The sequence below is a fragment of the Thamnophis elegans genome, chromosome 12 (assembly GCF_009769535.1).
Source record: "Thamnophis elegans isolate rThaEle1 chromosome 12, rThaEle1.pri, whole genome shotgun sequence".
Classification (NCBI taxonomy): Eukaryota; Metazoa; Chordata; class Lepidosauria; order Squamata; family Colubridae; genus Thamnophis; species Thamnophis elegans.
The window spans coordinates 10,228,284-10,241,418 of NC_045552.1; the positions used below are offsets into that span (position 1 = coordinate 10,228,284).

The 13,135-nt window shown below is 45.2% G+C and overlaps 1 protein-coding gene across 1 annotated transcript in view; it reads left to right on the plus strand.

Annotated features, from left to right (window-relative positions):
• The first annotated feature begins 492 nt into the window (after positions 1 to 492).
• The window catches only part of LOC116515438 (alpha-tectorin-like), a 39,825-nt gene continuing 27,182 nt past the window's right edge, over positions 493 to 13,135 (plus strand). Inside the window, exons 1-6 of the mRNA XM_032227480.1 lie at positions 493 to 1,026; positions 2,997 to 3,196; positions 5,765 to 6,157; positions 8,679 to 8,965; positions 9,758 to 10,023; positions 12,099 to 12,691. Of these exons, the coding sequence (XP_032083371.1) occupies positions 3,074 to 3,196; positions 5,765 to 6,157; positions 8,679 to 8,965; positions 9,758 to 10,023; positions 12,099 to 12,691 (1,662 nt within the window). The 5' untranslated portion in view covers positions 493 to 1,026; positions 2,997 to 3,073. The remainder of the gene's footprint in view (positions 1,027 to 2,996; positions 3,197 to 5,764; positions 6,158 to 8,678; positions 8,966 to 9,757; positions 10,024 to 12,098; positions 12,692 to 13,135) is intronic.

Here is a 13,135-nt window from a genome sequence, read left to right on the forward strand (position 1 = left end):
ACAGTTAAGTATCCAGAGTAGGCATCATCGGATGTTGGCATGAATAATTCAGTTGCAAAGGTCTTGAAGTCTTTAGGGTCATATTTCCTGCAAGTTAATGGCGATTAGGGTGTGTTCACCATGAAGCAAAGGAAGGTGTCATCATTGGCAAATGGTAATTGAGAAGAAGATGAGTTCTAATAGCAATAGACTTATATACCGCTTCATAGTTCTTTACTGCCCTCTCTAAGCAGTTTACAGAGTCAGCATGTTATCCCCAATGATCTGGTTCCTCATTTTATCGACCCTGGAAAGATGGAAGGCTGAGTCAACCTTGAGCCGGTCAGGATCAAACTCCTGACAGTGGGCAGAGTTATCTTGCAATACCGCATTCTAATCACTTTGCCATCTTTCTTCTTCTTCTTCTTCTTCTTCTTCTTCTTTTCTTCTTCTCTTCTTCTTCTTCTTCTTCTTCTTCTTCTTCTCTTCTTCTTCTTCTTCATATAGATCAATGGTGTAGCTGTGCGCCTTCCTGTCCGTTGAAAACCCAGAAGATTGCCATTTATCAACATGGATTTATGTTGTTTTAACAACTGACTTTGGTTTAACCGTGAGTTATGACCTGGCACACAGCCCTTTGTAACCCTTTCTCCTAAATACCAAGGGCAAGTATGTGGGATGTGTGGGAATTTCAAGAGAGCCAACGACAGCAATTCTAACGTGCAAATCAGCTCCGGAGCAAAAACCCTTGAACCTTGCCAGCTTCTGGAGTTCATCCACGATCACAGGTAGCTTCGTGCCTCCTAGATTGTTAAGGAACATCTCATCATGTCTAAATCCCTGTGCTGGATCATCCAGAATGCTGATGGGCCGTTTGCTTCTTGCCATTCTCTGGTCGATCCCGAACCCTATTTCACGAATTGCATTTTGGATCTTTATGCATCCGCTGGGGATCCGAAAGTCTTGTGCCTTTCCATTCAGACATATGTAGCAGCCTGCCAGAGAGCCAATGTCACCTCAGGCCTTGGAGAATTGGATCATTTTGTGGTAAGTCAATTAACAAAGTCATGAACACTTCTAGGACATTATTTAATATTTGGTTTATGAATAGGTGTGCGCATATAATACTTCACCTAACTTTAAGGTTAAAGAAAAGTCAAGCAAATGCATTCCCATAACATCATAGGTGGTATTCAGCCAGTTCGGACCGGATCATCTGAACCGGTAGCAGAAATCACAGGTAGCCCCCCCTCCCCCTCCCGGCTCTATGCCATCTTATTTAGGCACATTTTTGAGGGCGGGTGCATGCATGGAAGGCATGGCATGAGTAAAGCTCATGCACAGAAGGATGAGCGCCTGCGCGCAAGGGGCGTGCATGTGAAGGGAGCATGCACGTGCGCGGCAAACCAGGGGTATCAAAATTTAAAACCCACGACTGCGAACATGCTAAATTTGGTTACTGCAAATATTGGCTAGTTTGTTAGTGTGTGATGCGAAGCCAGCCTGTATCGTTTGCTTATGGTTCAAGATAATGGGTGAGCCCAGATAATGGATTAATTAAAATAAAAACATGTTTAAAAAAAGAGAGGGGAGGAAAGGGAAGAAGAGGGGAAGGGTAGAGGAGAGGAAGGGGAGGAGAGAAGGGAAGGAGGAGGAGGAGGAAGGAAGGAGAGAAGAAAGAGAAGAAAGGAAGGAAGGAGAAGGAAGAGGAGGAGAGAAGAAAGGAGGGAAGGAAGGGAAGAAGGAGAGAAGAGAGAAGAAGGAGGGAAGGAAGGAGGAAGGAAGGAGAGAAGGAAGAGAAGATGAAGGAGAGGAAGGAGAGAGAGAAGGAAGGAGGGAAGGAAGGAGGAAAGGAAGGAGAGAAGGAGAGAAGAAAGGAGGGAAGGAAGGAGGGAAGGAGAAGGAGAGAGAAGAAAGGAGGGAAGGAAGGAGGGAAGGAAGGAAGGAAGAAGAAGTAGGATTGTTGTAAGATAAGGTGGGTTTATGGGATGGTAAGAAAGCAATTTCAAGTATATTGTTAACTGTGGGTGGAGAAAAATTGTTACAAATACATATTATTAATAACAGTTATGAGATCATATAATTGCGAATGTATATATGAGAAATAAAAAAATTAAAAAATTAAAAAAAACATGTTTAAAAACAATACAGTTAATCAGCAATTTACCTAGGAGCTTTGGAAATCAAATCCATAGCTTTGGTGTGGGGTGCTGGCATTTTTTAAGGCTCCAGTTTGAAGCTTTCTTTTATGATATCCAAGGGAAGAGAACGACTGGTTGATTGGATGAAGGGAATATTCTAGGAAAAAAAACTTCCTCCCGAGCAGACTTGGGAATACTATAACATTTTGCTGCAACCTTGATCATTTTTACATATTTAATGTGAGTATTTGGAATGTTTTCCAGAAAAGAACTGTATTAGATTTATGGCTTTTTCATATGCAAAGGAAGAGCTAAATAAAGGCCACTATCAGGCCTGCAGTCATATTCCTTTTAGTATCTTTGGCCTGCCACACTCTCTTATTTTACTATGCTGTTCATTAGTGGGGAATTGGGAGGGGGGATAGTAAGGAGTAGAATGTGTGTTGTCAAAATAAAACATTCCTTTCTAGAAGCCCAAGGTCATTCATTGTCTCTGCACCTGACCAGAACTAGATGGATGGAAATGCCAGCGTGGCAGAGGAAGATTGGACCATGTGATGGACTTGTGGGTGTGGGGACAAGATCATGAACTTTCAACTGGGTGGAAACCCAGGAAGCTTTCAGATTCGGGTTTTCCACAGATGTACCAACATGTCTGTCTTATTAAATTGGAACTTTGATGAAGGTTATGTCTTGAACTCTGATTTAATTCTGGATGATATTTGGAACGCTGACAGCCACATCATTGTTGTTTAAAATAAAACCCACGAAAATGCATCAAATAGCATCGCCCCTGGTTTTGAAAGGCTGTCTTCTCCTGGATAGCATCACTAGCAAAATTACTGATTCCTCCCCCCCCCCACTTTCTCTTTAAAGATCCAGATTGCCCAGCCAACAGCCATTATGAACTCTGCCAGCCACCCTGCCAGGGTTTTTGTGCTGGGGCCACATTTATGCATCTCTGCAACCCCATGTGCGCTGAAGGATGCGTCTGTGATGCAGGATACTTATGGAGTGGGAACAAGTGCATTCGTCAAGAGCAGTGTGGCTGCGAACACAATGGCCGTTATTACAATGTAAGTTAAGTTCTCCCTTTGAACCAAAGGTCAGTGTGGTGAAATGGGGAAGTTTAAGAGACCCAGATACTACAGGTAGTTCTTGTCTTATGACCACAACTGAATCCAGAATTTCTGTTGCTAAGCAAGACAGTTCTTAAGTGAATCGCGGCACTTGTTAAGTGAAGTCATACGGTTGCTAAGTGAAGGCTCCCCACTGACTCTTCTTGTCAGAGGGGTGCAAGAAGTGATTACAGGACTCCAGGACACTGCCACCGTCATAAATACATACGTAATACATATTACATGCCAGTTGCCAAGCCCGCAAATTTTGATCATGAAACCATAGGGATATTGCCAGGGGTTCGCTGCTGGGGGTTTGCAAGGGTTCAGGAGAACCTCTAGCTAAGATTCTGTGCAGTTCGGCGAACTCCTAAATCCCACTCCTGGCTGGGCCCACCCACCCTGCCCCTCCCATCCCAGCATCCCCAGGTGGCCAGTTTTGGATGCAGGGCTCGGGGAGGCTCAAGGAAGGCAAAAATCGGGCCTACCAGAAGTTCAGGAAGGCTGAAAATGAGCCCATTTCTGGCCACCAGAGGGCCTCCGGAGCCTGGGGTTGTTTTTGCTCTCCCGGAGCCTCGAAGAAAACCTCTGGAGCCCAGGGAGGGCAACCCACCTGCTGTGGGGTAGGAGACCAACTAGGCCATGCCCACCATGGCTACACCCACCCAACAACTGGGCAGAGAACCCCTTGCTAAAAAAATTTGAAGCCCACCCATGGATATTGCAATGGTTGTAAGTATGATAAATGGTCCTAGGTCATGTTTTTCAGTGCCATTGTAACTTTAAATGGCCAATAAATGAATGGTTGTAAGTGGAGAACTACCTGTAGTCCACTTCAACAGTTGGAGCTCAGTCATGACTTTGGACCCACCTGTCAGGCCTGCAGTTATATCCCTTTTGGCCTCTTTGGCCTGCCACACTCTCTTTATTTCATTATGCTGTTTCATTAGTGTAGTAGTTGGGAGGGGGGAATAGAAAGGAGAGAATTGTGGAATGTGTTGTTGTCATTCTTTTCTAGAAGCCAAGGTCATATTTTGTCTCCGTGCCTCTGCACCTGACCAGAAGCAGCTGGATGGAGATGCCAGCGTGGAAGAATAGGATTGGATCATGTGTTAGATTTGTGGGTGTGGGGACAAGATCATGAACTTTCAACTGGGTGGGAATTGTAATTTCCAGAATTGGGATTCCACAGATGTGCTAAGATGTCTGATTTATTAAATTGGAACTTTAAGGATCATTTTGCCTTGGACTCTGATTTAATTCTACATGATACTTGGAACACTGACACCATCATTCTCTCTCAACCCAAAGCCAGTATGGTATAATGGGGAAGGTGCTAGAATAGAAGACACAGGTTCTTGTCCCCCCGTCAGCCTTAAAAGTTTGGTGATTGATTTAAACCAATGCTTTCTCTTTCAGCCCAGCCTGCCTCACAGGATGGCTGTTATAGCAATAGCACTTAGACTTATATACCGCTTCACAGTGCTTTTACAGCCTTCGCTAAGTGGTTTACAGAGTCAGCCTCTTGCTCCCAACAACCTGAGTCCTCATTTTACCCACCTCAGAAGAATGGAAGGCTGAGTCAACCTGGAGCTTGGTGAGACTCAAACTGCCAAACGTCACGCAGTCAGCAGAAGTAGCCTGCAATACTGTACTCTAACCACTGCGCCACCAGAGCTGATAGAGATAAAACGAAGGGAGAGTTTTAGAGATAAAATTACAGACATAGAGATAAAATGAAGGGAGATCTTGAATACACCCATTAAAATCACTTAAGAGCCTGATCTTAAGTACTTAAATCTCATGGGATCTGAAATGGTTCCCAAGAAAGAGTTCCCAAACTTCTCACGGGTCTTTTTCAAATTAGGAAACACGAGCAGCTACCGACGGTGATGAAAAGAGGTACTGTAGAGCCCAAAACAAGAGCAGAGTCAGGGGCAGCATTCTAAGATCAAACATATAAAAAAGAATAAATCCAGTCAGGTAGATTAAACAAAGCCTATTGTTAGCGTTCCAAATATCATCCAAAATTAAATCAGAGTCCAAGGCAGAACTTTCCTCAAACTTCCAATTTATTAAGAGAGACATGTTGGCACATCTGCGGGAAACCCGAATCTGAAAACTTCCTGGGGTTCCCACCCAGTTGAAAGTTCATGATCTTGTCCCCACACCCACAAGTCCATCACATGGTCCAATCTTCCACTGCCAGGCTGGCATTTCCACCCATCCACTTCTGGTCAGGTGCAGAGGTACAGAGACAAAGAATGACCTTGAGCTTCTAGAAAGGAATGTTTTATTTTGACAACAACACATTCTACCTTACTATTCCCCCTCCCAATTCCCCACTAATGAAACAGCATAGTAAAATAAGAGAGAGTGTGGTAGGCCAAAGATCCTAAAAGGAATATGACTGCAGGCCTGACACCTATTTTGCAAAGGTAGGGAACTGATCTGAATAAGATGGGCAGATTGGGGCATCGTGTTCAAGTCTCATCTTGATTAATTCACTGCTGATTTACTCCTCAGGTTGGAGACCTTCTCTGGCTTTCTGATTGCACAAAAAGGTGCAGCTGTGAGAATTCGTCGGCCTTTCACTGCGTCCCAGCCAGTTGCAATCCTGGCCAGCAATGTGCAGTTCAGGATGGAAAGCTGGGCTGTAAGAATCAGCTGACCACTTGCACAATTTCTGGAGACCCTCACTACTTCACATTTGATGGGGCCGTAGCCCATTTCCAAGGCAGTTGTGCTTATGAGATCTCGAAGACACCCAACTCCTCCTTGGATTTCTCCTTCCGGGTTGTGGCTACTAATAAGAATTTCCGGAATCCCCGAGTATCTTTTATTTACCGAGTGGACATTTGGCTTAGCTTCAAACAGTTCAGTTCTCACGTTGTTTTGGAACGAGGAAAAGCCGTGAAGGTGAGAACAACTTCTCGATCCATATCACAAAAAGTGGCATGGGGGGGAGGGGAAGCGTACAATAAACCACTCTCTTGGCCTTCCGAAAAGCCACTAAAACCTGGCTATTCCGGCAGGCCTGGGACTGTGATTCATGAATGAGGTCCAGCCCCACTCAGATGGAGTGTATGGTGTGTTGTTTTTAAACTGTTTCTTTTTAAACTTTTTTTTATTTTAACTCCCCTTTTTAACCTGCTTCTGTAAGCCGCCCGGAGTCCTAAGCGATTGGGCGGCATATAAATTTTATTAAAGTTAAAGTAAAAGTTAAACCAACATAATCAATGGCCCTTTAGAAAATATGGGATGATGATGCTGAGAATGATGTTGAGAAAGGTTTTAAGGAATAATATTTAGTTTGGGAATATCAGATAAGACCTGGCAGGTTGTGAGTATATGAGCAAAGATATGTTATTCTTGAGATGGTAGGATACCAGATTTTAACTGAATCTTATCAGACATTTTTAGTGATAAAAGAAGGTTTACAATGAAATTATCTAATGGGATGTTGACCTCAACTTTGTTGAAAGTCTTCAAGAAGAAGCTGAAATCCTATTTGTTGGGATGTCGTACTTTTCTATATCTGAGTAGGGAAGAGCACATAGAGATCCCTCCAATTCTTTATCTGCTATGATTTTGCATCAGTGAGGAATTTCAATAAAAAACCCCAAATAAATTAGTTAACTGTTCTGACTCCTCTTCTCCGTCCAGGAACAAAAGCCGAAACCAAATGTAAATAAGAATACTTTTAATCAGTCCAGACTCTCGTTGGCTGCAAGCCCAAAATAAACAAAGATATAAGCACTCTGGCAGCAAGTCCTACAAACCTAGGCAATGCAAACAAGCTCTCACAGCAAACCAATTCTCCAAGTTGGTTTCTCTGAATCGTCAACGTTGACTTCTGCAAAAGGGCGTGGCACAAGCAGTCTCTTTTATAATCAGGAGAGGATCTTAATAAGCATCAGCTAAGCGTAATCATTTCCTACAATTATGCAGTTGTTCTTGCCGCTGAGTAGTCCTTCGACGGCATGCATCCCGGAACAACTCACAGGTGATTTCTGGATCACTCACTCTTGTCTCCTCCCCACTGATCCAAGGCTCCGCCGCCACCTGGTGGCCAACCAGTCTCTCCTCGCCCTGCTCGGAGTCGGCACCCTGTCCAGGGTCCTCTACCTCCTCCAGGGCCGACTCATAAGACCCCTAACTTTCGGAGTCTGGCGGCAGTTCCAACGGCTCCTGCGGGCCACAACAGTTAACCAACTGTAGTGACTTTGTCCACCATGATGGAAGAATGTAAAGGATAAAGAAATCTATCACTCTGATGTTAGAACGGGTAGTTTTCCCAAGAACAAGACGTGTTTGACTTGGGATTGAATCTGAGCTTTTCAAAGCATGTTCTCATAATATTGAGATACAGGATATGTGAGATTCAGTTCTATATATCCAGTTCTTAACTCTAATTTGACCTCTAATTATTATGCCTAGTTAATCTATTATTATCCTTATCTTTTCTTCAAGAGAGCTCAAAACAACTTCAGAGGGCTTCTTTCCCAGGTTACCAGAAGAATTAAATGTGTCCCACTACTTCAGACTATCCCCTGTTGCTTCTGCTGAATCCCCTGCAGAATTCAGCAGGTTCTGACTGGTTCTGGAGAACTGGTAGCAGAAATTTTGAGTAGTTCAGAGAACCGGCAAATACCAGCTCTGGCTGGCCCCAGAGTGGGGAAGGAACGGGGATTTTGCAGTATCATTCCTCTGTCATGCCCACCAAGTCATGCCCACAGATCCGATAGTAAATTTTTTTGAATTTCACCACTGTCGAGGGTCTATTCTCACCCTGTGGGGAGCCGAGGTGGCGCAGTGGTTAGAGTGCAGCACTGCAGGCTACTTCAGCTGACTGCAGTTCTGCAATTTGACTGTTCAAATCTCACCGGCTCAAGGTTGACTCAGCCTTCCATCCTTCCGAGGTGGGTAAAATGAGGACCGGATTGTTGGGGGCAATATGCTGACTCTGTAAACCGCTTAGAGAGGGCTGAAAGCCCTATGAAGCGGTATATAAGTCTAACTGCTATTGCTAACTGCTACCCTGTGTCTTCAAATTCATATGAATTGGTCTTTTGCCTTCAATCTTTCCCAGCATTAGGCTCTTCTCCAGTGAGTCCTTCCTTCTCATTAGGTGGCCAAAGTATTTGAGTTTCAGGATCTGGCCTTCTCAAGAGCAGTCAGGGTTGATCTCCTCTAGGACTGATCGGTTTGATCGCCTTGCAGTCCAAGGGACTCGCAGGAGTCTTCTCCAGCACCATAGTTCAAAGGCCTCAATTCTTTGGTGTTCAGCCTTTCTTATGGTCTAACCTTCACAGCCATACATTGCAACTGGGAAAACCATAGCCTAGATGGTACACACTTTTGTCGGTAGGGTGATGTCTCTGCTTTTTTATTACAATTGACTGCTTATACCTAATTTGGAGTTCCACTATATTTTTAGGTTGATGGGAGACCAGTTGCATTGCCAGCAAAACTAGAGCACTTAGCCAACATCACTAAAAGAAGCCAGATGGTAACCGTAAGAACCCATCCCAGTTTGGAGGTCCAGTACAATGGCCGCCATGCTTTGTTTGTTCGTGTGGGTCCTGAATATTGGGGGAAGCTGAGTGGGATGTGCGGGAATTTCAACGGCTATCGTGAGGATGACAAAGTCTTGCCTGATGGGAAAAATGCTAAAAATGATGCTGAATTTGGAAATGCTTGGATGTCCAACATCAGTCCCCCAAAGTAAGTTGATTTATAATTGATTAGTTGATAACCCGGCGTTGCCCGTGTATTTATTTATAGGGGGAAAATGTCCAACCAAATGTAATTTCTAATGTTGGATTATCCCCCTTATCACAGGGAGCCTCATTGTGGAGTACTGTGAAGCCGTACCATAGCCATTCCACTGCACTGTACAGTAGAATCCAGTACAGCAATACGGCACAACAAGCTGTTTCTTAACAGAGCACACACACACACACAAGGGGTGTTAGGGGTGTCTTACCCACACAGTGCTTTTCTCCAGAGAGTAAGTCATCTGTGTACCAAGTTTGGTTGAAATTGCTTAAGGCGTTCCAGAGTTATGCTGGAACACACACACACACACACACACACACACACACACACCTTTATCCTTTATGTTTATTGTCAACCATGGAGCCATCTTTGAGTGTCTTCAGGGTTGCCACAGTGAGGCTGACTGGAACTATGGGAAACGGAGGTGGGAGTAGAGATAGCTGAGAGGAATATGTAGCCAAAATAACATTCTTCTTCTAGGAACCAAGCAATGGTGGGATTCAGTCAGTTCGCATGTATTCGGGAGAAATGGTTGTTAACTTCCTAAGCAGTTTGGAGAACTGGTTGTTGGAAGAAATCTCCTTTGTTTTTTTCCCCACTTTACAGGGCTAATCCTGTAAGGAAGGCAGGAAGGAAACATTCTGGTGTAAAAAGATTATCTATGAAAGAGCTGGTGCCATGCCATTAACGCCCAATATAACGTCTGTATATCATAATGAGCTTTGTCTTGCCTTTCAGATGCACCAATGACACGGGTGCTCTTGCACCCTGCACAAATCACCTAGAATTGAAGCAAAAGTGTGCAATCCTCACAGATCAATCTGGGCCTTTCTCAGAGTGCCACTGGCACGAGGAACCTGATCCCTATTACAATTCCTGCATTTTTGATCTCTGCCAGTACGGACAAGGCCACGACATGCTGTGCGCGGCTATCGAAACCTATGAGGAGATGTGCCAGAGTCTCGGGGTGCAGGTGCTCAGCTGGAGGGAAGAGCTGGGATGTGGTGAGCAAGGCGCCTTTTTCCTTTCGGTCCCTCAAAATGTCCTGCTATGAAAATGTGCTCTCTTTTTTTTCAGTTTTGAAGTATGAAAAGTTTCAGAGATGCAATGCTGGGGTCTCTTGTATTTCCTTTGGAGGTTACTAGGAAATATAAGTAACCTTCAGTGGTAGGTTCCGGATCTCGTTGCAACTGGTACAGTGCCATGGGGCTGGGTGCCCACCATGTGCATGTGTGCATACTTACCTACTCGCCCGCGATACTCCAGCTGCTTGACGGAGTATCACGTAAGCGGCGTACGCTCCGCGCACGTGCACAAATGCCCCGATCGGCTCAAATAGCGGTAAGCGTGACCCGTCAAAAGCGCGAACATCATAAGCGCACCGACAACACCGCGGCGCTAAAACCGCGATTTAAAAGCACGCCGACAACAGTGTGCCGACAACGTGCGCCGACAGAAGCGCGATTTCATTTAAGGTAAGATTTACAGTTAGGTTTAGGGTTAGGTTTAGGGTTAGGTTTAGGGTTAGGTTTAGGGTTAGGTTGAGGGTTACGTTACAGGGCGTTCTGTCGGCGCGCTTTTGTCGGCGCACTTTAGGGCTAATTAGTCGCTCGTTCGTCGCGCGGTTTTGTCAAGGCGCTTTAGACACCGCGGTTTAGTCAGGTGCGCTTTTGTTGTGCGCGCATTTGTGGTGGAACCAGTGGTAAGGAGATCAGGCAGGTGGGGGGCCCTTTGGAGCACCGTACCAGAAGGGTACCTGGTGCTCCCAGCAGGCACCAGTACTCTCATACCAGGGCGTACCGGTTGTATGCCACCACTGGTAATCTTCAACTTAAAAACCATTCATTTAGTGACTGTTTAAGTTACAAAGCAGTGAAAAAGGTGACTTAGAAATAAAATAACAGAGTTGGAAGGGACCTTGGAGGTCTTCTAATCCAGCCCCTGCTTAGGCAGGAAGCCCTACACCACTTCAGACAAATGGTTATTAGGCACATTTTTTCACACTTAAGACTGTTGCAGGATCCTCACAGTCATGCGATCAGAATTCGGACACTTGGCAACTGACTCATATTTATGACGGTTGCAGTGTCCCAGGCTCATGCAATCCCATTTTGTGACCTTCTGACAAACCAAGTAATGAGGAAGCCAAATTCACTTACCAAACTGTGTTATTAACTTAACATATAGCATAGCAATAGCAGTTAGACTATATACCGCTTCATAGGGCTTCAGCCCTCTCCAAGCGGTTTACAGAGTCAGCATATTGCCCCCACAGTCTGGGTCCTCATTTCACCCACCTCGCAAGGACGGAAGGCTGAGTCAACCTTGAGCCGGTGAGATTTGAACAGCCGAACTGCAGATAGCAGTCAGCTGAAGTGGCCTGCAGTACTGCACTCTAACCACTGTGTCACCTCGGCTCATATGCAGGGATTCACTTAATAATGGTGGCAAGAAAGGTCATAAATTGGGGCAAATTCACTTAACAACTGTCTGACTTAGCAACAGATTTTGGGCTCAATTTTGGTTGTAAGTCAAAGACTACTTGTAACTATGAATTGTTTTATTAATACCATGTTCAGCTTTCTAATAAGCATAGTTCCAGTTAAAGGTAAAGGTTTCCCTGCACATGCGTGCTAGTCATTCCTGACTCTAGGAGGCGGTGCTCATCTCTGTTTCTAAGCTGAAAGCCGGCGCTGTCCGAAGACGTCTCCGTGGTCATGTGGCCGGCATGACTAAATGCCAAAGACGCACAGAACGCTGTTCCCTTCCACCAAAGGGGTTCCTATTTTTCCACTTGCATTTTTACATGCTTTCAAACTGCTAAGTTGGCAGAAGCTGGGACAAGTAATGGGGGCTCACTCCGTTATGTGGCACCGGGATTCGAATCGCTGAACTGCCAACCTTTTGATCGACAAGCTCAAGCAACTGAGCCACCCATCCCTTAGTTCCAGCTATGGATTATATTACAAATATCCAGAATGAGCAGGGATGGATGGACACATCCCCAATTCATGGTTTGGTTTTCCACACCGAAGATTTACAGAGCCCTGTTTTAACCGCTTGTTCTCTTTTCTCTTAGCTATTACCTGCCCACCCAATGCTTACTACGATTTCTGTGGCACAGCCTGCCCGCTCACTTGCGCCAACCACACTGCTCTCATCGAATGCCCCACAATGTGCATCGCAGGATGCATCTGTCTGGAGGGCCACGTCCTGAACGAAGGCGCATGCATTCCCCTGGGACAGTGCGGCTGTCGGCACAACGGCCGTGACTATCAGCTGGGAGACGAGATGGTCCTGCCAGACACCTGCAGAAAAAGGTGTTCTTGCAAACAACTGGCCGCCCTTTGGAGTGCCAGGAGCTTACTGTGGGCCTCGGGAGATATGCAAAACCGTGGGTGGCATTTGGGACTGTTATCCTGTGTTACGGGACTGTGGGTATTTGGCTACTTTCACGTTATCACCTTCAGTGGGGCGGCCTTGAGCTATCAAGGACCATGTACATACATCCTCACCCAATATTGTGGCCCACCCGGAAAGCTACCTGCATTCACCATCCGCATAGTAAATGGGCACAGATATTCCATTGCAGCATCTTGGACTAGGCAACTTACGCTGGATGTCTACAGGGAACACATTGTTGTAAAAGAAGGACAGGAAGGCAAAGTGCAGGTAAGAAAGGCTTTCTGCAAACTCCTGGTAGCAGTAGCAAGAGCACTTAAACTTATATAGCGCTTTATAGTGATTTACAGCCCTCCCTAAGCAGTTTACAGAGTCGGCATATTGCCCCTAACAATTTGGGTCCTCATTTTACCCACCTCGGAAGGATGGAAGCCTGAGTCTTCCTTCAGCTGGTGAGAATCGAACTGCCACACTGCAGGCAGTCGGCAGTCAGCAGAAGTAGCCTGCAGTACTGCAATCTAACCACTGCGCCACCATGGCCCAGTAAAGGGGAGGGTTCCTGTCAGCATTACTACTGTTTCGGGGTGCAAAAAATCCTCAATATATTATTTACACATACATAAAAGGAAAATGTCTAATGTCATCTCCTCTTTTGTGCTTGATTACCTATCTATTTTTAAAATATTAATCCAATTCACAACAATAGTATTAGTA